The sequence below is a fragment of the Gopherus flavomarginatus genome, chromosome 1 (genome assembly GCF_025201925.1).
Source record: "Gopherus flavomarginatus isolate rGopFla2 chromosome 1, rGopFla2.mat.asm, whole genome shotgun sequence".
Classification (NCBI taxonomy): Eukaryota; Metazoa; Chordata; order Testudines; family Testudinidae; genus Gopherus; species Gopherus flavomarginatus.
Window position 1 is genome coordinate 66,951,436 of NC_066617.1, and position 25,946 is coordinate 66,977,381.

Consider the following 25,946-nt stretch of genomic DNA (forward strand, 5'->3'; position numbering starts at 1 on the left):
ATTCTGTTAGCTTTTTTGACAGCTGCTGCACATATGAGCAGATGTTTTTAGAAAACTAACCACGATGACTCTAAGATCGCTTTCTTGAGTGGTAATGGCTAATTTACACCCCATAGTTTTGTATGTGTAGCTGGGATTGTGTTCTCCAGTGTGCATTACTTTGCATTTATGAACATTTAATTTCATCTGCCATTTTGTCACGCAGTTCTCCAATTTTGTGAAATCCTTTTAACTCTTTGCAGTCTGCTTTGGACTTAACTATCTTGAGTAATTTTGTATCTTCTGCAAAGATGCTACCTGTTTACTCCTTTTTCCAGACCATTTATGAATATTTTGAACAGTACTGGTCCCAGTGCAGATCCTTGGGGGACCCTGATCTTTACGTCTTTCCATTGTGAAAACTGACTATTTATTCCTACCCTTTGTTTCCTGTCTTTTAACTGGTTACTGATACATAACAGGACTTTTCTTCTGATTTCCTGACTGCCTACTTTGCTTAAGAGCCTTTAGTGAGGGACCTTGTCAAAGGTTTTCTGAAAATCCAAGTACACCCTGTATACTGCATGGCCCTTGTCCATATGCTTGTTGACCGCACTCAAAAAAGTCTAATAGATTGGTGAGGTGTGATTTTCCTTTATAAAAGCCATGTTGTCTTTTACCCAACATACTGTGTTCTTCTATGTGCCAGATAATCCTGTTCTTTACTATAGTTTAAACCAGTTTGCCTGGTACTGAAGTTAGGTTTACTGGTGTGTAATTGCCAGTGTTTAGAGCCTTTTTAAAAGATTAGCATTATATTGGCTATCTTCCAGTCATCTGGTGCAGAGATTGATTTAAGTGATAGATTATATACTACAGTTAATAGTTCTGTAATTTCATATTTGAGTTCCTTCACGACTCTTGGGTGAATACCATCTGTTTCTTATGACTTACTACTATTTAATATGTTCCAAAACCACCTCTCCTGACACCTCAGTCTGGAACAGTTCCTCAGATTTGCCATCTAAAGAATGGCTCCGGTGTGGGAATCTCCCTCACATCCTCTGCGGTGAAGACTGATGAAAAGAATCCATTTAGCTTCTTTGCAATGGCTTTATGTCTTCATTGAGAGCTCCTTAATCATCCAGTGGCCCCACTGATTGTTTGTTCTGTCTTCTGATGTACTTACGAAATTTTTTTGCATTAGCTTTTGTGTCTGTTGCTCGTTTCTTTTCAGATTCTTTTTTGGACTGTCTAATTATAGTTTTACATTTGACTTGCCAGAGTTTGTGCTTTCTGTTTTCCTCAGTAGATTTGACTTCAAAATTTTAAAAGATGTCTTTTTGTTTCTAACAGCCTCTTTTTTTACTGCGTTGTTTAGCCATGGTGGCAATTTTTTGGTCCTCTTACTTTTTTTTAATTGGACGTACATGTTTAGTTTGAGCCCATATTACTGTGGTTTTTTTTTAAATGTCCATGCTGCTTGCAGACATTTCACTCGTGACTACTCATTTGAATTTCTGTTTAACTAGCTTCCTCATTTTTTCTGTAGTTCCCCCTTTTGAAGTTAAATGCTATTGTGGAGGGATTTTTTGGTATTTCCCTCCCTACAACGAGGTTAAATTTAATTACATTATGGTCACCTTTACCAAGCGGTTCAGCTATATTCACCTCTTGGACCAGATCCTGTGTGCCTCTTAGCGCTAAAACAAGAATTGCCACTTCCCTGGTGAGTTCTAGGACTAGCTGCTCCAAGAATCAGTCATTAATGGTGTCTAGAAATGTCTCTGCATCCTGTCCTGAGGTAACATGTATCCCGTTGATATGGCGATAGCTGAAATCTCCCATTATTATTGGGCTTTCTGTTTTTGTAGACTCTCTAATCTCCCTGAATATTTCATACTCCCTATCACCATCGTGGTCAGGTGATTGGTAGTACATTCCTATTTCTATACTCTTATTATTCAAGCATGGAATTTCTATTGGTACATTTAGGTTTTTTTTGTTTTTTTTTTAATTCAAGATTTTTGCTATTTTTGACCTCTGCTTTCTTTCTCATATAGTGCCACTCTCTCAACATCATGACCCACTCAGTCATTCCTGTACATTTTGTAGCGTGATATTACTGTGTCTCATTATCATCATTCTACCTAGTTTCTGCAATGGCTATTTTATCAACGTCCTCATTTAATACCAGACAGTCAAGTTCACCCATCGCAGTGCTCAGACTTCTAGCATTTGTATTCACGTACTTATAAAATTAGTTAATATTTAGTTGTCTGCCTTCATTTGATGTAATTGAATGGGACTTTTTTTTCAGTTGATTTTCTCTTCAGTTCCTACCTGTACTTTATCAATTTCTATCCTCTCCTCTTTACTAGGATATGGAGTGTCCCCTTTAATAAAACTTCCCCAGAGGACTGTCTCTGTTCAAATTGTGTGCTCCTCTGAACTTATTGGCTTAAAAACTCCTCTGTCCTTTTTAATTTCACATGCCAGCAGTCTGGTTCTGTTTTGATTTTAGGTGGAGTCCATCCTTCCTGTATAGGCTCTTCCTTTTCCAAAAGGTTACCTAAGTAGTTCACAGAGAGACAAAATAGTTGGTTTTCTTATGAAAATTCAGTAAGCATATATAATTTTCCCTTTAATATCTGTTATTCCACATGAAGAGCTGAATTAGACGTTTCAGCCAAGATTTTTCAAAAGCAGGCTGATAACTTGAAACTAAACCTCTTTTAAATGTACTAGGAGAAAATATCCTACAAAACAGAGCACTAGAAGCATAACTGATTAAATGGTGTTAATTACTCTTTTTCTTTAAATATTTTTCACTTTTATTTAGGCACTTTCCTTTTTTACTATAATTTCTTCACTCTGACTTCTTCTCCTATCCTGTTTTGTCTCAAGTCTAACCTGGTCTTTCCCTTAAATAGCAACATCTGCTTTTACATTCTCACTCTGTAGAGCATATGGAAGACAGCAGGTCAGGACAGGGCTCTTATCTCTGACTAGGCTGGGGAAAGGAGATCAGTAGAATGATATATGCATGAGACATCCCTAAAACCTATTTAAAAGTGTTGGGGGCTGGGTCAAGGAGGAAGTAAGAGCAGAAAATAGGAAGAATGGCATTTGAAAGTGTCCTAAGATCAGTAGTAAGCAAAATTGTTTGGAAGGGTGTATGTGCACTCTTTCAAACCCCATGTTCAGACTGTCACTTATGGGGGAAGTTTTCAGGATACAGGATAGAACAAATTCCACTTTAAGACTTACTTATGACTTTCTCAGATGAGAAGTGTTGACTAAGTCTGCTCTTATGATACTACCTTGGTATTTTTAGTTGAAGTAAAGATAATAAGTTGAATTCAGTTTCTATAGCTATGTGTAAATTTCCGTCTTCCCCACATATAGTAATACACAGTATTTCTGCGAATTAGGTCATTGTGTCCATTGTATGTTTACATGCTGTATTGCCAGGGGAAGTGTTGAAAATATTCATGCAATCCATGTTCTTCTTCAATATTTTGCATTTCATGTTAGGGCAACCGTATATCCCTGAAAATGGGAATGACCCTGTTTTCAAAGCCTATTCTAGAATCTCTGTTGGTTTTATGAAAAGGGGTGATTTTATCTCACTTCTTGTAAACCCCATCCAACTATAGAAGCCTGCTAAATGTGCCTTAGGGACTGCAATCCCTTGGGCTGGTCTTATAAAGTATTATGTTTTACATGATGACACTGTGCCCTTCCATCCACCATTATAAGACTTCTGTCCAGGTCTTCAAGCTGTCCTTCCACATACACAGAGTCAAATCCACTGGGTGGCACTGAAGAAGAGGAAGAGGCAATGCTTGGCCAAGGAGAGGGAGAGGGAGGGGTGGGCACCCCCTGCCTGCAGCTGCAAAAACCCTGGTGTGCCTATCTCTTTAAGCTCCTCCAAAATGATCTTTGGTGTGCCTGTCATGATTAGTATTCAAGCTTTTCAGGCCAGATCCTCAGCTAGTGCAGATCACTGTAATGCCATTGACTTCAATGGAGCTATGTTCATTTATACCAACTGGGTATCTGGATGTCTGGCATACCATACAGTGATTGTGCAGGGTATATTGTAAAATATTTATTTATAACATTTGAAGTGATGTTAAAAGTAAAATGGGATTATTCTTGCCTATTATCAAAGCACCTGAAAGGTGCTCAGATAAGTGATGGTCAGGTATAAAAACCTATGTCGACATCAATGTCGTCATGCTGAGGAATACAAAAGCAAATATTTTACAGCATGACTCAGCAACTTATCTGTTGTAATCATCAGTTTCAGAGGCAAAATAGCAAGGAATAGTGAGTTCCTCGACTAGAAGATATACTATATGTTGAATGAATTGAAATTGATGACTAGGAAAAGATAGTGTTTTCAGCCCCAAAAGTTGAAAATAGGTAGCAATGGTAGCAAAAGTATATAGCTAGGAGAATACAAAATCTATGCTATTCAATAAATGTCCCCATACAGAGGCTAAATCGCCAATATCGTCTCTTAGGAGAGAAGTACTAGTGAAAAGAAGAAACTCCATAATGCTAACTGAAAATTTAGGTAAATAGGATTTTTTTTTTCAGATCTTCATCTGAAACTCACGTTTCCATTTGGCTCCTGCTGGGTGCCCATTAATTTTTCCTCTGCATCATTGTAATCTGTAAATATATATGTTTGAACTATGGACCCATTAGTTTAGCCAGGAAGGAGATTGAAGCTTCAGTATTAATATATTAACAAACTTCAACTTTTAGCATGCCTGATTTACGCTGTTTCATTACCATGTGACATGCAAGGTCAGGGAACACATGAATTTTATGTCCCAGATGAAAGACTTATTTTTTTGCTACATGCTTAAGATAGAATTCTATCTTTATCAGTAGAAGAGATAAAAAGAAACAATTAAAACTCAACATCTCTCTTCATTTAAACTGCTGATACCACCATGAGTTTATGGAGAGTGTGCTTTAACTTTTTCGATAGTCAGAAGGTGTCTCAAACTTCAAAAACAATATAATTCCTTTAAATCCAATTGTTCCGTCACTGAACTTCACTGTAGCTTCACTCCACACATTCTCCCACATTGGAATACAGCTAAGGAAAGTGATATGTTAAACTCACAATGAACAAGTCTCAGGAGCTCACTTTTGTAAACCTCTGCCTTTAATATCTTCTGGGCCACACTTGCTTATTGTAATCTTTTGCTGTGACATGTCTTTTTAGTTTGTAGGAACTTTGGGATCTGTCACTTCATGGCAGTTCACAGAAACTAGTAACACCTGTACCATTAAATGACCCTAGAAATGATAAATAACAAATCTAATCTGCTATTTGTTTTCTAAAGACCCAGAATTTTAAGTGTTTTATTCTTAGCTTGATTTTTTTCAAGGCATTTTCCTTTTACCATGCAAAAATAGCTTTTTCTCAGCAACCATGGCAGAAGGAGTTTAGAATGATCGGTATCTTTCCTCAAAGACATACAACTGGAATTTGCACTCTGAAGTCACTTCCACAGAAGAAAATCTATAATGAATTATTTATTAAACATCAGCATTGTGCTTGATACAAGAAGTAAAAGAATAGACAGCCTACGCAAGAGAGACATAGTACAGATAAGATGCACTGGGAGGCCCAAGGAATTGACTAGTTTTTTTCCTTTAATATTATTGTTGTCTAAACTTCCAGTTCTGAGGTACAAGAAAAGTCACCAAGTCTTAATAAATTAGCCACTCCTTCACTGCTACCTTTACTGGCTTCTGAAAGGAATTCTCTTTGGTAAGGGTGTCAGCTAATCCCATCCCATGTGGTGAAAGAAAGAGTAATGTATTTATTTATTCATTTTATATATTTATTTGACTTGTGTGGCACTTTTATCTATGCTTCTGGCACCTCTCGACATTTTCAAAGCAAACCATTAGAGAAGTTAAATGCATTAATGCAGTATTTCAAGTCATTTAGCAGAGTCTTTCACAAAAATCCCATAGAACTCCACCCAGCCATATCCATAGCACAAGACCCATCTAAATCAGCTCTTAATCACCTAATTTCTATCATGCCATCTATAAGTGCCTAATCTCCCTAATTGCTTACAAAGAAAGGTGTGCTCTGCAAAGCATCCAGAAGGTTAACATATCCAGACTTGGGAAGCACAACCCTTCTGCTTGCTTCCCCCAATGCACTAACTTTATAATGGTCTTACCTAGATTAACCCTCACCCAGCTCACTCCTAGTGCTTTTGGAAAGGTACTAAATTATTTGTTCCACTTTCCAGTCAGGTCTGATGTGATGGAAATAGAGCTAGCATTAGCAGATGGTTTATATTTCCTCACCAAGTTTCGTAATGGTCTCATATGCACTCTGAACAGGAGGGAGTGATAAAACCAACTCCAGTAGTAACAGTATCTGAGAGAGCTCTTGGAGTGGACAAGCGATTGCCTCAGAATGAATAGGAGTAAACCAGAACCACTTAGCAACCCCATCCATTCCTATGAAGTGACAAGTATCCCAACAAATCTTCTTCATTGACTGTATCAAAGGTAGCTGCCAAATCTTATAAAATCAGCTCACATAAAGTAGCTTTCTCCATTGCTAGGAGAAAATCAGCAGTCACTGTTACCAGTGTGGTTTCCACTCCAATCCCAGCTCTATAACCTGAGCGGCAAGACTCAAGGGAATCTGAGAATCAGGGGCGGTTCTATGTATTTTGCCGCCCCAAGCACGGCAGTCAGGTGGCTTTCGACAGCATGCTTGTGGGAGGTCCGCTGGTAACGCGGATTCGGCGGTGCGCCTGCGGGAGGTCTGCCGGTCCCGTGCTTTCAGTGTACTGCTACCTAAACCGCGGGACTGGCGGACCTCCTGCAGGCCTGCTGCCGAAGGCAGCCTGACTGCTGCCCTCACGGCGACCGGCAGGCCGCCCCCTGCAGCTTGCCGCCCCAGGCACACGCTTGGTGCACTGGTGCTTGGAGCCACCCCTGCTGAGGATGCCAGAAATTGCCAGAGTTGATCTGCCCCAATCTGATCAGTGACCTTTCCCAAAAAAGGAAGATCAGGTTGATAGTTTGAAAGATTGTGGTATTGAGTACTGTGTTGGAATTGCAAGCTATCGTGTTTCGGGTGGGGAATGTTCGCGGTTCCTTATACTGCTTGCAGGTAAGGAGACTCTGTAGTAAAACATGCAATCAGAATCTGTCTGGAAAGAGCCAACTCCAGACAAGTTAGGTGAGTTGTGTCTTGCTGTCTTAGGGAGCAGCCTGTGGTTTCTCTCTGGTTTTGGGCTCATGTGTGCTATTGTTCTGAATTCTAAGATATAAAGTAGTAGTATGTTGAAACCTTCCTGAAACTTACGTTTTTATCTAATTTATCTTTGTGTATGCTATGAACATAAGAACTGTCAGCATCAGTCAATGATTGCCTCTTGCGTCGTAAGTTGCAGGTCATCTTTAAACAATGGTGACCTGTGACGGTGAAGCCAGCCAAGAGTGTGTTTTGGGGCTGTTGTATCAATGGAGTTGATACAAGTTGTTGTGTATTTCAACCAAACTCTGTAAAGAGTGGTCTTTTGGCTGAACAGTATTCTTCCAGAGAGCCATCTGGAAACTCCAATTCCATAAGCTTCTGAGGGTTGAAAACCATAACGCAAGCCTTATGTCCCTGCAGGAAAGGAGCAATGCAACCACTGGTTGCCAGAAGTGGAGATCAGTCTATGAGCATAACTTCCACTTCCTCTATCTCCAGTCCCATACTCAATACTAGATCCATAATGTGACCAGCTATGTGTATTAAACCAGAATCACCTCAGACAGTACCAGGTTTTTCATTGCAGCTGTGAAATCCTGTGCTGATCCAGAAGGGAGATGGAACAGCTGCCAATGGAATAGCTCTCCACTGGAAGCCCCTCCAGTCTCCCACTTCCCTCACAACGAAAGGCAAGTCAGAAGACATATATTGTTCTAGGAGCTTCCCTGGCCTTTGTGCTTGCTTCAGCCTGTTTCTCATTCTGGCAGTGTTGATACCCAGTGTAGTAGAAGCATCAAAGAGTCCTGTGGCACCTTTTAGACTAACAGATGTATTGGAGCGTGAGCTTTTGTGGTTAAATACCCACTTCATCTGTTAGTCTGTAAGGTGCCACAGGACTTTTTGCTGCTTTTACAGATCCAGATTAACACGGCTACCCCTCTGATACAGTATAGTATAGCAACACAACAAAAAGGACAGTGCAAGAAAAGGTTCTCTATCAGCAAGATAAAAGAATCCTGAAGAGGCCAATACACAAAGGGCCTGCTTCAGTAAATAAAATGGTCTTAGTGAGTTGTCAAAGACACTAGCCAGCATTGCCACTGTCTTGGTCTTCACAAAGTAATGAGTTATTTACCCCACAATAAATTATAAAGCTATCCTGATCTGATAGTGTAACCTTACTGGGAAAGGCAAGGGAAGAACTCTAAAACCATCCCAAGATTTTAAAGGAGGTTTTCTAAATGCCAAGAAAGCTGTTTTGGAATTTTGTGCTGCTTGTTGGAGTTCAGTTACAGAGAAGCCTGCAGGTGGAATTAGTTATGCTTTCATTAGCAGGAATTATGCAGTCCCTGAATGGGCTTCCAGGTAAAAGTAATGGGAGCAAGGACAGTGTGGTCCAGAAAAAAGAGAAGAAAAGAAACTAAATTTGAATTTTTTTTCCAACGTCAAAAATCTTTATTGTGGATTTTGTGTGAATGGGAAATTAGAGTTAAGTAAATTTTCTATATGGTACTAAATGTGAATTCCCTCAGTGACTGAGCTGAGTTCCAAAAGAGATGAGGAATGCCCTGAATTTTCTGGGAGCATAGAGTAGCATTGCACAGGAGGCTTCTAGGAAATGTACCAAATGGAAATATTTGTGCAAGAAAGTTACAGTTGAAATACAGTCGTGCGGCTGGTGCTATGACTCAGTTCACTAGCAGATGAACCCTTTGCAACAAGCCTGAGCTTTACCCAGTTTACAGAAGTCAGTGAGCAGCTGCAGACTGTGCCATTCCTGGAGTTTTCACATGCTATCTATGTTCTTTGTGGCAAGTTGGAAGAGCAGTTTATCCTACAAGTCCTCAATAGCTCCTTCATGAAAGAATTACACAACTTTACTGGTTAGTGAACAGACTGAGCAGATCTTAGTGATGCCTGCAGCTGCTTCAGCCCCCGCCTGTTCCCAACCATGATCTCTAGCATGTGAGTACTGTCTCCCTTGGATGTAGCTACAGAGGTAGTGGGGAAAGACTTGATTCACTGTTTTTGTTTGACAAGTGTGGCTTATAGGAGCTGCAGTAACTGGAGCAAATACATTATTTAGAATTTGTAATAAGTGTATGGGTAACTTCTTTTTTTAAATTCTTGATTTGCCAGCTCTTGACAAACCTCATAATTGTTATGTTATGTATGTTTTTTCTGTAACTCTGACAAACTCTAACAGACTGGCTGCTGCCTGTAAATTTCATGGATACTAAGACATCCTCTGCTAGTCCAGGAGCACATATAATTAGAATGTCAGCCACAATCTAGGAGAGCACTAAAGCTGAGACTTCCCACTTTGTAGATTCCCTTGATGGAACATCAACAACAGTAAGTAGAGTATTTTTTGGGGAGGTTACAGGGAGTTGAGGGATGGCATAGTCTGTTGGGTAGAGGAAGTTGAAGATGGTAGGACTTCCAGAAGGGGAAGGATATGCCTGGAGTTGGGAGAGGGTGGCAGAAGAATGCTAAGCACCATAAAGGACAAAGTGAGAAAAGAGAGACCATACTAGCTGATGAACGTTTCATCAGAACTCATCCAAGCAAACTTCTGAAATTTGTTTAGTTTCACCATTATCAATCACTACTGAGGTGAAAGCCCCTATTTAAAATGTTTAAGGGTAAGGTGTCATAAATGCCAAGGTTTCTATGGATACTAATGACCACATTCTGTCCTGAGTCCATGGACTTCAGTGGGAGTTTCATGTATGACTGAGGGCAAAATTTAGCTTTACATGTTGTTGTTTAGAAATGTCAAGTTTGTATCCTGTTTTCTGTGTTTTAACGCATGCCATCTTGGACTGACTACACATCAGCTCTAACGGGAAGAACTAGACTCTTCAGTCAGTGCTTGTTGTTCTTTAAGTTTAGTCATATTTACTGTGTCTAGCCTGACAGATACATTGGGCACAGTGAATAGGTATTGAACTACAAACAAGCTGCAGAAAATTCACATATGTTGTCTACAATAACATTGGGGGAAAATCATTCTGGAGTGACTCTATTGACCACAGTTGAGTTAAAACTGTTCTTTTCAGTTCAGTAGGTTGAACACAAACACACAATAACAACCTACAGTTAATGAAGTTGTTTCTCTTACAGGCTGGGAAGGGGAGAGATTTTTCTTTTTTAAATACTTGGAAGGTGCTCAGATACCACACTAATGGGGTTGTATAAATCCCTGGATGGATAATTACACCAGGTATTAGTTTTCAATCCATGATGTGTTTTCTCTTTCTTTTTGGAAACTTGACTTGTTATTTGGGTTTTGGTGCATCAATAGGGTTTGTGAGCATTTTCGGTTGAGGCACTGTCTATGCTTAGAAAGGGAAGGAGGATGCTGATAATGCTTCTTATCTTAGTATTATCTGTATTGAGGAAAAATTGGGAAGAATGATTAGAGATTTTATTTCATTCTCCCCGCAGTGGTCAGGACATTAGTTTGATTGCAATTGGCCAGACCTCATGTATGCATGTTCTACATCTGTCTCTCCCCGGCCATAGACAGTCTGGAGCATAGTTTATTCGCACTACTCTACGGAAAAGTAGAAAGTAATAAGTGAAGGAAGTTGGCCCATAGTTACCATTTATATTTCCAACTCCAACAGATTCCTGATCAACGAAAGCTCTGTTTTGAGTGGTATGAAATTGCTAATATTTCCCCTGCCAAAGCTATGCCTGGTATCATTGGGGAAAGCAAAAAGATAGCGTAGTATCCATATAAAATACGAGTCTGAGGGGAAAGTACTGACAAACTGAAAGTGGCCAATGCTCTCTCCCTCCCTCTTGTAACTGTTATAAGGACAAGAGCTGTTGTAAAGATAGGAACTAATGAGGCTGCAGCAGATGCTATTCAAGGAGGCAGTGAGCTTTACAGTATCTGTTCCCTGTGTTCATTTAATTCCAACAAAAACAAATCTCCTACTCAGTTGTGAAGAAGACTAAAGAATCTGATAGAGACTCAGACGGGGAAGGACAGAGGAAGAAAAATGAGTAATGGTGCTAATGTTGAGCTGCTGCAGAAGATTAGTGGAATTCTCTATTAAACAACTATGGGCAATTTCCTCCCCACCCCGCAAAAAAAAAAAACAACAACCCTGCCCAACTGACAAATGGCAAATCAAATGCCAGATATCCACAGTTGTATTTGTGCCACTACTAGTCCATCTGCAATATGTGCCACAGGCCAGCTGTTGCATTTCAGTGATGCACTGGAAGAATATATGACAAAGTCAACAGCATAGAAACATTTTGAGAGAGACCAGGTGGATGAGATAATATATTTTATTGGACCAACTTTTGTTGGTGAGAGAGACTTGGTTTTGAGCTCCAGAAAGCTCTTCTTCAGAATCATTCTGTGGTTCTCACTGCTCAGTTTTTTCTCTCTCTCCCTTTGTTGGGAGAGAGGCTTCAGGGTCAAAACATCAGGTTTAAAACACCTAGGCATCCTGGAGCCACAGGTTCAATTCCTCTCAAGGTTGATTCATCTTTCCAAAGTAGATAAGTTGACTAACGTGCAATTTATTGTGTTTGACCTTCAAAGGAGGCTTTCTCCATCCCTATGAATATTTATAGATCTCATGGCACCTTCTGTAAGCGTAAGGGTCTGTCTGAATGTCCTTAGCTAAAATTTCCCAATGCTCCAGTTTTATTATTTTTTGTTTCTCTGTGTTGGTAGTTTTGTTTGCTTGCCCTAGATTCCAGTGTCATGCTATGTTTATGGATTGTAAAGCACTTTGCGATGAAAGGCAATTTATAAATGTACATCCGGAGCCTTCCTTTGAGACAGCAAATTGTTGTGACAGCTCCAGGCTCTGCGCTTTGGGAGGCCCAGTGGGCCGGTGCAGTTGTCCAGCGTGGTTGGTCCCGTAAGTGACAGGTCAGTTCTGGAAGTGACGGATTTGTCACTTCCACCTAGGGCCCTGCACCACCCTAGGCATGGCCCTGTGTACAACAGTACAATGTTTTGCTCCTTGTGCGTCTGAATGCTGCTGTTATTTTCAGAACACTCCCATAGGACAAAGGAGAAGGGAATATACAGGAGGGATAAAAGATGAAGAATGAGAATCACAAGAGTTTTAGTTAAGCAATGGACTAATTACACTCAAGGAAAAACAAACAATGGAAATAATATTAAAAGTAGTTTACAAAGTGAGTACGTGGTTCCACGTCATAGATCTTGCTTTGCAGGATACTCGGATCAGAGCAAATAACAGAACAACAAAGTCCTTCCTGCTAGTTAATGTAATTTAGAAATGGTAATGTAATAAAGTCATAGGGAATATTTTTATTTTTAATAGGACAAGTTGTCCATAGAACTTACTTCCAGGAATTTGTTTGATCCGATCTCTGATATTGGTGTTTCCTTATTCACAGTTTTAATGGCCATATGAACCTAGTTTCTGATACAATACAGGAGATTAATGTAAGGGGAGAAATATAATAACTTTTAGGTCTAGGATGAAATCCTGGTTCCATTTAAGGCATTGGAAGCTTTGCTATTGCCTTCAATGGGACCAGCATTATACCCCTAAATTCTAGCCATATCTCCTTCAACCACTTGAAACAAAAACATCTTCTTAAACATCTTCCTCCTTGGCATTTGAATCCTTCAATTCCTGGAGGATTGCTCTTTCATTCTTTCCTCTAACTCGTTGCTTAGTTTTAGTGTCAGACACACTTCATTGTCCTTGACCTTTTTTTCCCTTTTTCAATTCTTCAATCAATACCATTTCTGTAATACAGTGTCCTAAATTTTGCCCAATACTCCAAGATTTGGTCTCTGTAGCCCTCTCTACAGTGGTATAATGTTCTCTTATTAAATGATTTCTATGGCAACATCCCAGTGTTCTGTTTGCTTTCATAGCAACTGCTAGACATTAAGTTCTATTCATTTCTTACCCCAGATCGGTTTCCTGGTTTTCTGTCCTGTAATTTATGACTATTTAGAGCTTTAGTACTCATTACATTGCCCAGTGACCCCTGGCAACCCCCTCCCCCCACTACTTTCTGGCTTGGTGGTTGTTGCAGCAACTCACAGTGTGTTACATTTTGCATGACAAGGTGAATGACAGGTTTCCAGCCCAATCAACAGCCCTATTCCTGTTTCCAGCATATGATACTACATATCAAGATAGCACTGGAGTGGCCATGCTGTATAATGTCATGCAGTAAAAGCTGTTTCACAAAAGGAAAAAAGTAAAGCCTGAAGCAGCCCAATAATGAGGGAAGAACAAATACAGATGAAGTAGCATGTTTATTGCTACAAAATTAACCGCTGAATAGAGCTAAAGAGAGATGAGATCTATATTGCATCTAGGTGTTGTTAATGAGAGTGAAAAGTGATTGACTGTTTTTGATAAGAAGGTTTTTGGAACTCATTTCCTCTGTCTACAAAATCTTCCCAAATTAAACTGGTGGGAAACCAGAGAACTTCAGTGAAGCCGTCCCGCTATGACCTTTTGGGATCCTGGTCCTCTTTAAGAAGAGAAGTTGCCCTGTCAACTCTCTTTGGAAAATATGCCATGTAGGGGCTGTAGCCCCTGTCAGCCATAGAAAAGCCTTGCTATTATCTTGGATCCCACCATATTCATATTAATTGTATTGATACTCAGTAAGTCCAGGCATCTGAGGTGTTCAGATAACATGGTGATGGGTATGACTGAACTGCATAAATAGATACAGTACAACTTGGTGAGAGTATGTTAAGCAAAATATACTGAATCTCTTTGTTTAGAATAGCTCTGAATTTTTTTATTTTGGTATGAACTCTGTGGGAATACCCATTGTAAGTCACATGCATAAATGTTTGTAAAATCAGGCCCTTACACTCCAGTATAAAAAAGGAACTAAAATAGAGTGGTAAATGTGCAGCTTTTCCCATTGTGTTGATTTTGAAATCTATATGAATTACATAAAGAACAGGAGTACTTGTGGCACCTTAGAGACTAACAAATTTATTTGAGCATAAGCTTTCATGGGCTACAGCCCACTTCTTCGGATGCATAGAATGGAACATATATTGGGGAGATATATATACACATACAGAGAGCATGAAAAGGTGGAAGTTATCTTACCAACTCTGAGAGGCCAATTAAGTAAGGAAAAAAAAACGTTTGAAGTGATAATCAAGATAGCCCAGTACAGTTAGTTTGGCTAACACGGCTGCTACTCTGAAACCAATGAATTACATGTTTTCTTTGTTTAATGCTTCTGTTAGCTCTTGGTAAAAATAAATTAGAATGTATTTCTGCTGAAAATATCACTGTACTTTGTTCTCCACTCCATCCTTTGACCAAAGTGAGGTTTTTATTTAAACTGTTCAAGAAGGGGAAATGAGGAGAAGTGGGAAGGGAGAAGGGAGGCAGGTACATTTCTAGTTTCCTTTCTGATTGTTTAACTCACCATAAGAACGGCCATACCAGGTCAGACTAAAGGTCCATCTAGCCCAGTATCTGTCTACCGACAGTGGCCAATGCCAGGTGCCCCAGAGGGAGTGAAGCTAACAGGCAATGATCAAGTGATCTCTCTCCTGCCATCCATCTCCATCCTCTGATGAACAGAGACTAGGGACACCATTCTTTACCCTTCCTGGCTAATAGCCATTTATGGACTCAGCCACCATGAATTTATCCAGTTCCCTTTTAAATGTTGTTATAGTCCCAGCCTTCACAACCTCCTCAGGTAAGGAGTTCCACAAGTTGACTGTGCGCTGTGTGAAGAAGAACTTCCTTTTATTTGTTTTAAACCTGCTACCTATTAATTTCATTTGGTGACCCCTAGTTCTTGAATTATGGGAATAAGTAAATAACTTTTCCTTATCCACTTTCTCCACATCACTCATGATTTTATATCTCTCTCTCATATCCCCCCTTAGTCTCCTCTTTTCCAATCTGAAGAGGCCTAGCCTCTTTAATCTTTCCTCATATGGGACCCTCTCCAAACCCCTAATCATTTTAGTTGCCCTTTTCTGAACCTTTTCTAGTGCTAGAATATCTTTTTTGAGGTGAGGAGACCACATTTGTACACAGTATTCACCCCCTCCCTTTCTCTTGTTTTCCCCCTATTCTTCCATTAATATTCATTGCGTACATTTGTCCAATTTTCTTAAACATAGAGGATTGACATTAATTTGCTCTTCTAGATTCTCACTTTATGATTATCTTGACATTGTTTTTAGACATGTCAAAGTCTATATACATAACTAAAGACTATCTATCTAATCTATCTATCTAAAACAAAGAAATATCTATATTTTGTCCCTGTACTTTAGTTATTTTTCATAAAGCAAGGTTGTAACTTCCAGAGCCACTCCAGCATCCTGTCACGGATTAAAAGAACTAAACCTTTTATTCCCCTCTTGGTTAAATGTGTTTCCCCAAAAAGTCTTTCTGCCAGTTAGCTTCCTCTAACAGGACTCCTGCTGATCAGTTCTTGTATCTTGCTGTGCCAGCTGTGAACTTATATACAACTGATTGAGTGATATACATCTGACTGGAGCATGCCCGCTAATTGGTTTGAGAGCTAGATATAGACAATGCTGTCTTATAGCCGCTTGTGCAGATAGGCCCAGTGGTAGGGTTAATTCTGCTTGACAGCACATCAGCCGCATCTTGAGAATAATTACCCAAGTTAAGTTTTCCCAGAGCTGAACTGAGAGCTTCAAAGGCTTCTGAATTTACAACTATTATTAACCGATATCTGAAACATAATGTTCCCACAAGGGCTAGACTTTTTCTCCTTCTTATTAAATGTACAGGTTATTAGGTTCATTTGCTATGTGCTAAGCTCTTAAAGGACAATACTCCTTGTTAGAGAGTGAAAATCTGTAGTACACAAGAAGGAGGATAATTGTGCTTCTAGCACACATCATTATCTTTGCTAAGACATCAGAATCAGTTCAACTTGTGTTTAAAGAGAACAAAACTATTTTTTCTATTTGCAGAGTGAGGAAATTAAAGACACACACAGAATCCTCATAAGATGTTGTCCAACTACTGATCATTGTATACAATACATATGATATTAATGAAAGAGTATCTGGTTCAAAAATAGATTAGAAACGTTCATGAATATAGGGAATCCTGTTAATTACTTTTTGAAAACTAAAATGAATGAGAACAATATGTATTTCATAACTACAAGTATGTGCTGTAATACATAGTTACATAACTTAATCCTGGTTTTATATTTATATCCTGTGTTTGGTTTCCCTTGTGTGTTTTTTCTTTCTTTTAAAATTTCTCTTCTTTGTATCTGTACGTTGTGCAAATCCAATAAAAGTATTAAACATGAAAAGCAGCATTTGGGATTAAAATCAATTTGCATGCATGAATTATTAAAACACAGAGGTATGTCTACTGCTTAAAAACAGTAGTTTTTTTCCTCTTGTCAGCTAGTTTCCGTGATTAAGAGCAGTTCTCATAATGTAAGTTCTTTCTGTTTCCCTTTGCAGGTCAGAAACAAAGTTTGACTCCAATTCAGGTATGTTTAGATTTACAATGTCATGCTGAATACACTATATTCATGTTCTACTCATCAGACTAATTGATCAGTTCAGCTTCAATTTTAATGAGACTGAGGCAGGCCAGTCTTGAAAAGGATCTGAGTTTTCTCACCATCTAAGAATAGCACTGTTATTGCTGATGCCTTTAATTCATTCCCTTCATTGATTCATATCTTTTTACTTTCTTCTTTTTACCTTGAGATGATCACCAGGAAGCCATTGTTTTGCAGTAAGTTTTAATGGATCCATTTAAAAAAATCATAATAATAAAAAGTAAAGCAAATAGAAAAGAGTTAGAGCTTGGTAATTATCATTACCTTTTAAAAAGAATATTTTTCTTCCTTGTGGACGAAGACATTTCATGGGAATTTGAATTCTGTGGAGCCTGTATGTCAAGAAGCAGGTGATTTGTCATGAAATTTTCATGACAGATGCATGTACACAATGCATGCCAGACCTTCTTTCTAGTAGGTTTACCAAAAGGCAATATCTCTCAACTTACCTTTTGAAAGAATTTTAATGTGTTACAGGGAAAAAAGCGAAGGTCAGTATAACGGATGAATGTGTATCTAACAAGACAAAACACACAAAGCAGCAAACAGAACTGTTTTCTCCAAATGAGGATGGTGAAAGCAGACTGCCATTTGTTAAGCTACTTATACCGAAGTGTTTGTTGAAGTTATAAAATAGCATGCTCTTAAATTGTAAAAAAATAATTTCTTATACTGAGAGCAGCTGAAATGTCTATTACGTGAAATAGTCGCTCAAAAATACATATGTTAGTTAAGAGGGAAAATATTGTTTTAAATAGAAAAACAATATTAATGTAAGTTCAGAGCAGTCTTGTAATTAAGTTAATGTTACCCCACGAATTTGTTTAACGCAGGGTTTTAAATTGTTATACTTCTGAAAATTCTACAATGTTAGTGACCTAGAAGTCTCTTGGAAATGACATATTTCCTTTCTTCCCGTTTACAGCAGTGATCTCAATTTGAATTGTGAGGTACCTGTACTATTTTTCCTTTTATTTATTTTTTTTACACTGGACTGTGTCTTTGCAGCAGCCAGTATAGGGCATGAAATCTGCAGAGTGAAGGACTTACAAGACCCAATTCATGATTTGTATATGATTGAGTGATATTGTTGTGGTTTTAATTGTTGTGTTTGGGGTTCCTAGTTGCAGGTATTGCTCAAGTGAGGTAAATGCTTATTTTGGTACCCATGGCTTGTGAATATATAATGGAAGGGCAAGGTAGTTTTAAATGTTTTCTGATGTTGTTTTATAAAAAATACTCTACAGATGGCATGGAACAAAACTACCAACTGTTGCTCTTCCTTGTTGCCTAATTGGAATGAAACTGCTCGTTAAAGAATTCCCTTTTTCACTGAATATGTTTCAAGTGTGAACAAGAACTCTGGTATTCTGTATGGTGTTGTTCTTTCTCTCCTGATGGGCAATATTTGCCAGGCTTTTTCTTTAGAGTGACTACGCTGGGAATAGAAAGAGGGTAGAGGTGTAGAAAGTTTAGTGGGATACTGAGGCCACCTTGTAGTCCATGCCAGAGAGTTGCTTTGAACATTCTGCCAGTCACCATGCTTGGGAAGTCCCCTACCTCTACTATGAATGTGTCTTTAACATGGACAAATATGGTAGCACCCACCTTTAACACCATGATGTATGTGGCTTCATCCTTATGAAATGTGTAAAGTTGGTATGTTGCCTGTCAGTGATGGAGAATCCACCATGACCTTTGGTAAATTGTTCCAATAGTTAATTATTCTCCTTGTTAAAAAATTACACCATATTTCCAGTCTGAATTTGTCAAGCGTCAACTTCCAGGCATTGGATTGTGTTTATACCTTTCTCTGCTAGGTTGAAGAGCCCATTATTAAATATTTGTTTCCTAGATAGGTATTTATAGACTGTAATCAAGTCACCCATTAACTTTGTTTGCTAAACTAAAAAGATTGAGTTCCTTGAGTCTATCACTATAAGGCAGGTTTTCTGATCCTTTAATCATTCTTGTGGCTCTTCTTTGCGCTCTCTCTGATTTATTAACATCCTTTACCAACATGCAGGATGTATGAATTGTGGGAGTATTGCTTTGGCTGCCCTGTTCCATCTGTCTTTCTGCACATCTCCATTTCAAAACAGAAAGATGCACACCTAGGACTTTAAAAAGCAACAGAGAGTCCTGTGTTACCTTATAGACTAACAGATGTATTGGAGCATAAGCTTTTGTGGGTGAATACCCACTTCGTCATACGTATTCACCTGCGAAAACTTATGCTCCAATTCATCTGTTAGTCTATAAAGTGCCACAGGACTCTTTGCTGCTTTTACAGATCCAGATTAACACGGTGTCATGGAGTCACCGGGTGATGCTCTGGAACTGCTCCCCACAAAGCCAGTCAGGACTTTGGGGAGCCTCCTATCCCTTGGAGCAGACTTGTTCAGGGCAAGAAGCTCACACGTCTTCACCTCCTGGGTCTCTCCTTGGAGCATTCAGCATCCTCTGCCCCTCCTTGCACTTCCCACAACGAGCCAGCCCCAGCGGGGTCCTGGGGAAGCCACAGGGTCCTGCACCCCCACTTTGCAGTCAGACGTGACTCTCAGCCAGCCAGTAAAACAGGTTTATTCAATGACAGGAACAGGGTCTAAAACAGAGCTTGTTGGTACAGCGAACCGGACCCCTCGGCCGGGTCCATTCTGCGGGGCAGTGAGCCAGACCCCCCACGTCTGCACTTCACTCCTCGACCCCAGCCAGCTCCAGACTAACCACCCCTCCAGCCCCTCCTCTCTGCTCAGCCCCTTTCCCGGGCCAGGAGGTCACCTGACCTCTTTGTCTCCAACACCTTCAGTTGGCACCTTTGCAGGGGAGGGGCCCAGGCCATCAGTTGCTAGGAGACAGAGTGTGAGGCATTTAGGTGCACTGGCCCTTTGCTCTGCCAGATACTTAAGAACTGCCATGGGGACACTGAGGCACCAACACAGTATTCAGAGAAAACATTAAGAACATTCCTAGTTCATCACCCACGGCTACCCCTCTGATACCTTGGACTTTGTTATTCCCAAATACTCCACGTGTAGACAATGTTATGATGGCAAAATAATGCCTTGTTCCTTTTCAGCTTTGAAAATGGATTAATCTTTTATTCCAGAATGAGAATGCTCTTGTATCAAGTTATTCAGGAATAGCTATTGCACTTTATAAATTCACACCTACCTTAATCCAAATTAACTTTCAGGGGTAGACAAGCCCTTAGTGGTCATTCTCTGTATGCATTTGGTGGGATGGGAAGAATGGAAACTATTCTTGAAGCGCAAAAATCTGCTCTAGGGCAAGAGGGGGAGAATTTCCTTGTTTCTTTTCTAGCAATATGTGTGAAAACATTGAAAAATAAAAAAAGACACAACTATTTTTTTTCTGACACTGGCACAAAGTCTGGAATGTAGCTTTTAAAAAAAAGTCTAATAGGTTCACTATAAATTCAGACTTTGGAAACGTACAACATGGAAATATTAGGCAGATATTGTCAAAGGAAAATTAATTTGAACTTGAACATTTAACTTTAAAGTGTGCTGTAAAATTTCTGTATGGATAATCCAGTATCTATCATGTAAATAGCTAGAACATCTATACAGGGGACATAGTTTTCATCCTCATGACTAAAAATTTTGTCTGGGAAACTGTTTGGCGTGCTAATTTTGTATCTTTATCAAAGGAAAAATTTTGCCTCAAAATATGAAATTAGCTTCATGCCGTAAACGTTCTTAGGTGACAAAATGACTGTGGTTTACTTTTATATCATGGTATTATGGATTTAAATAATTAAAAAAAAACAATATATTAAAGCAAAAAATCTATTGTAAGAAATACTTTAAAAATATGGCATTTGTCCTACTGTTCTCTCAAAATTCACCATTTTCATAGTAACCCATGAAAAACAAAGCTGAGAATATGTCCTTAGCATTTTGTAGGGTACCGTTTAGATTATGCTATTCTATTATTAATTATTATTATTAATTAATAATAAATTGTATAGAGGCCCCATTGTGGTTGGTTGGAAATTAAGGTGGCATTTTGGAACAAAATTCAACAGGTTCATATTCTCTTGTTGTAGATCAGCATCATGCTGCTGACAGTAAATTAGATTGGATTAATGTTGTTTAGACTTGTAGTGGTATATCTGACACAGAAGGATTTTAAATTAAGGAAAATGTCAATCTTAGTAATAAAATAATATTTATATAACATTCTTAATCTGTAGATCTCAAAGTAGATAGCTAAGTATCGTTATCGCCATTTTACTAGTGGGGAACCAGAGTCACAGCTAGGTGGAGTAAGTTGCCAGTGTTACAGAGTGTGAGAACCACAGAGTCAGAATAAATTCTCCTTACTCCCTGTTTGCGGCCTTATCTGTTGAACTATGCTGCATTTTATAAACAGTGTAGTTGACAAGTAGCCACATCATTGTGAAGTCAAATTTGTTCTGCTCAAGAGAAAAAGGTCATTTTATGTTGGCAGATACTTACAGGTGGCCTAGACTGTGTAGAGAGTTGTATTATTATTAGGATAGTGCTCAGATATCCTGATCATGGCCAGCGACCCATTGCACTAGGTACCCGTTGCAGAAACATAAAAGTAGTCTCTCTCCCCAAGAGCTTACAAATTGTCTAGTGCTCTACACTTAAGGAAACTACAGTTTCACACATACAGAATGAGAAGAGACTGTCTAGGAAGGAGTATGGCAGAAAGAGATCTAGGGGTCATAGTGGACCACAAGCTAAATGAGTCAACAGTGTGATACTGTTGCAAAAAAAGCAAACGTGATTCTGGGATGCATTAACAGGTGTGTTGTAAACAAGACACGAGAAGTCATTCTTCCGCTCTACTCTGCGCTGGTTAGGCCTCAACTGGAGTATTGTGTCCAGTTCTGGGCACTGCATTTCAAGAAAGATGTGGAGAAATTGGAGAGGGTCCAGAGAAGAGCAACAAGAATGATTAAAGGTCTTGCGAACATGACCTATGAAGGAAGGCTGAAAGAACTGGGTTTGTTTAGTTTGGAAAAGAGAAGACTGAGAGGGGACATGATAGCAGTTTTCAGGTATCTAAAAGGGTGTCATCAGGAGGAGTGAGAAAACTTGTTCACCTTAGCCTCCAATGATAGAACAAGAAGCAATGGGCTTAAACTGCAGCAAGGGAGATTTAGGTTGGACATCAGGAAAAAGTTCCTAACTCTCAGGATAGTTAAGCACTGGAATAAATTGCCTAGGGAGGTTGTGGAATCTCCATCTCTGGAGATATTTAAGAGTAGGTTAGATAAATGTCTATCAGGGATGGTCTAGACAGTATTTGGTCCTGCCATGAGGGCAGGGGACTGGACTCGATGACCTTTCGAGGTCCCTTCCAGTCCTAGAGTCTATGAATCTATGAAATGCAACAATAGAACTGGGAATTTCATTTTTCTTGATCAACTGGCCAGTGCTTAACTACTTCATTCTGCTTGTGGCGTTTTTACCCACCTGGTTCTCCTTTGTCCCTGAGTACAACTGAGCAGAAAGCAGGCAACCTTCCTCAATGAGAACTCATGGGTGATTGAGAGGCAGGCTGAACTGAGTGGGAGTAAAAGGCAGAAGTGCATTCATGTGTTTGAAGGAGGGGCCAATCCTTTCTTCACTTAGGGCATCAGGCACCATTGCTTTACAATGATTCTGTTGCATATAAATTGGATTGTGAGTGAACAGGTGATTAGCGGAAAAGAAAGATAGGCATGCATGTCTGCTGGTATATGGGGAGAGTTTTAATGTGCTGTATGGAATGGATTCTAAAATAGAAGAATTGTGTACATAGTCCTTTTTCACTCTGGATAATGTGTATATTTCAGGTGATTGCACACACTTTGTGTGTAAAGTACCCAAAAAACAGCCCTAGTGTGATGATATCACTGAAGAGAGCTTCTCTTGTAGAACTTTTAGCTACCACTTAGTTATTCCTCTAGTTGTTTTTCTGTTGATTTCCCCCCCGCCACCCCCAATCAGGGAACCTGCCTCCTCCATATGTTCCCCTGAAACTGCAACTCAGAGTTCAAGTGTCACATTAGCAGGAACTTGCCTAATTTAATTACAAAAGAGTCGGAAGTGCTGACGCAAAATGTCAATGAGCACTTTCATCTCTTGTTCATGTAACCCTTTTGCCATGTGTCATTGGCAGCAACAAGGGCTGGGTTAAATGATAAAACTCACAACCACCACCTGCTGGAGCCCCTACCCAGAAACCTGAGAAAAATGCTGAAGCTTCTCTGGACACCCTTTACAGGCAATACATGCCTACTTACAAGCATGGAGTTTGTATATAAATCAAGGATTTAAGGGGACACAGCATTAACTTGGGAAAATGCAGCTACAACATATATAAACACTAATAATTAAGTAAAACGCCCAGCTCACGGTATCTCTGGCAGTAGTCCTTTAATTGGATAGACACATCCCCAGAATCTGGGAGTGCATTCAGGCAGACCTGTCTCCAGCTTCTAAAGGGAGTGCTACCTAGTCTGCCTTGAATCTCCAACACCTAACACATCTATGGCAATTTCAGCTTTACAGGAGGCCTTCAGTGGAGTTCGCTCAGGGCTGTTGCTGCCTTCTGTAGCTTAGCAAAGAGCAGCCTCTGTGCCTCTTGCCACAAATCCATCTCTGTGCCTGTCGACTCTCACTGTGGAGTCACCTCTGTGTCATCTCTTTACCAAGTCTTCCAGATGGGGCATTGCATGTAGGATCATATAGCAGAGTCCCTGCCACAATGTAGGAGCACCTTACCCCTCCTTCTTTCTCTGTTCATTCCCACCACCCTACCAGTTCAGAGTTTGTGCACAGTTCTGTTCATTCTTCAAGGTGTCACTGGAGAATTTCTGCGTAAAAAACTTATGCAAATGAGCTATCTCTGTAGCCATACTCCCCCCTGTTCACCAGGAGATGGTGACAGAGAGCTCTTCCCCTGTGGGGCTTCTGTGTGTCTGGAGTTCTGAGTAAACAGCTTCAGAAACAGCTTTTGGCCACTCTTTCCCCTGTTCACCAACTTCTGAATTTATGTTGAGGAAACTGTGGTAGGTTTGGACTACAGGGCTTATGTTCAGGGATGGAGCTTTGAAAGAAAATTTTACAAGATTTAGAAGATCCAGTATGTCACTGCTCAGGGACACTGTGTAAGACACAGATGATAGTGATGGTAACAGTAGGGGGTAATGGGGAAAAAGGAAGGAATAAAAAAAAAAGTGTTTAACTTCATTTATACTGCAGTGGTATAATGTCAAATAAACATTTTCCTCACTCAAACCAGAGAATGGATGAAGTTAAGAATGTGGAAACCTTGTAAAATGGGAAAAGTGCAAATGTTGTGCATCTGAGACAGACATTTGCAGCAGTTGAATACACAAATGCACGCAAGGATGCACACTGTGTTGCATTTAATTTTGTTGCATTTGCTGATGCAAGTTAACCTGACTCGATATGTTTGTTCCTCTAAAAATGAGTCCTCTTGAGCAAGTGCAGCATCTTCAGAGACAGTTTCTCTCCTGTCTCATTCCTTTATTTATTTATCTGTTTAGAAATGCAAAATATACAGTACCTTTATTTATCTGTCACTCCTTTGACAGTTATCTTGAAAAAACAATCCTTTAAAGTCTGTAGCTAACCTACAACAGTCACCAACAAAACTCATCCCCCAACTAAAGCATGTCCCAAGCAAAAACTAAACATCAGTTTTCATTGGACTCTTCCTCCCCCAAAAGCCCAGGATTCAAATGTGGACCAAACAATCAAACATTTTATCAATGCCTACTAAAAAATTTTTAGGAATGTTTAATAGATTTAGACCTCATTTAAAGACAGGAAAGGGATCCTCTGGAGGGTATAGTAAACTCAGATTTAAACTCTGTAATATACTGAGGAATGCTCACGAAGTGGGACAAAACATTTTGACATATCTAATTCATAAAGGAAAGAAGAACTAAATACTGCCCTGACTTGTGATAACTAAAATTGATCAGCAGCCTGGTCTATTTTCTCTTTGCTACATAGGAGTAGAAAAGTTGGTCAGATTGTTCAACATACATCACAGTATCTGGATTTATGGTAGCTCCTTAGGGCTTGTCTATACTACAAAGTTAAATCTGCTTTATCTAATTTGACCTCGAGCCTCCGAATTAAGTAGATTGTGCATGGCCACACCATGCTCATTGTCTCAATGGAGTGTGGTCCTCACTAGCAGCGCCTGCATCGATGCACAAAGCAGTGCATCATGGGTAGCTATCCCAAAGTGCAGTGTGCCATAGTGTGTTTCGGGAAGTTTGTGCAATTGTTGCAGGGGAGAATGGGAACATTGCATCAGCATCCCATGATGCACTATCCTCCCGCTCTCATATCAACGGCAAACAACCCAGTGGTTTTCACGTTTAAATCGGCTGTGGATACACTATAACCCCAGAAGCATGGAGCCTGCTCAGTTGTGCACTCTTGCTGTGAGCATCTGAAACACCTCGTGCCTTCTCCTACAATATTTCCAGAGATGAAGTAGGGTCCACTGTGCGGAACAGTGATGTCCTGCTGCAAGCCACTGAAAAAAAGACAATTCACAGTTGCTGATGGCAGTCACAGAGCAGCTGTACTCTGAGCGCTGTTTCTGGTCCCGTGAAACAAGCACTGACTGGTAAGACCGCATCGTTTTGCAGGTATGGGATGATAAGCAGTGGCTGCAGAACTTTCGAATACAGAAGGCCACCTTCCAGGAACTTTGTGCAGAGCTTTCCCCTGCCGTGCAGTTCAGCAACACAAAAATGAGAGCTGCTCTGACAGAGGAGAAGCGAGTGGGAATCGCTATATGGAAGCTTGCAACGCCAGATAGTTACCGGTCAATGGGGAATCAATTTGGAGTAGGTAAATTAACCATGGGAGCTGCTGTGCACCAAGTGTGCAGGGCCATTAATCAACTTCTACTACAAAGGGTAGTGAGTCTTGGAAATGTGCGAGACATAGTGGATGGTTTTGCCACGATGGGGTTCCCTAATTGTGGTGGAGCGATAGATGGCACACACATCCCCATTTTAGCACCAGACCATGTGACCAAAGAGTACATAAACCGAAAGAGATACTTTTCAATGGTGTTGCAAGTGCTGGTG

At 39.8% G+C, this 25,946-nt stretch overlaps 1 protein-coding gene across 5 annotated transcripts in view; it reads left to right on the plus strand.

The window, feature by feature from the left end:
- Positions 1–25,946, plus strand: part of MSRB3 (methionine sulfoxide reductase B3) — a 144,202-nt gene that overhangs the window by 59,597 nt on the left and 58,659 nt on the right. For all 5 annotated transcript variants that reach the window (XM_050924122.1, XM_050924137.1, XM_050924105.1 and 2 more), the window contains one exon: positions 16,719–16,747. In XM_050924122.1, the coding sequence (XP_050780079.1) occupies positions 16,719–16,747 (29 nt within the window). The remainder of the gene's footprint in view (positions 1–16,718; positions 16,748–25,946) is intronic.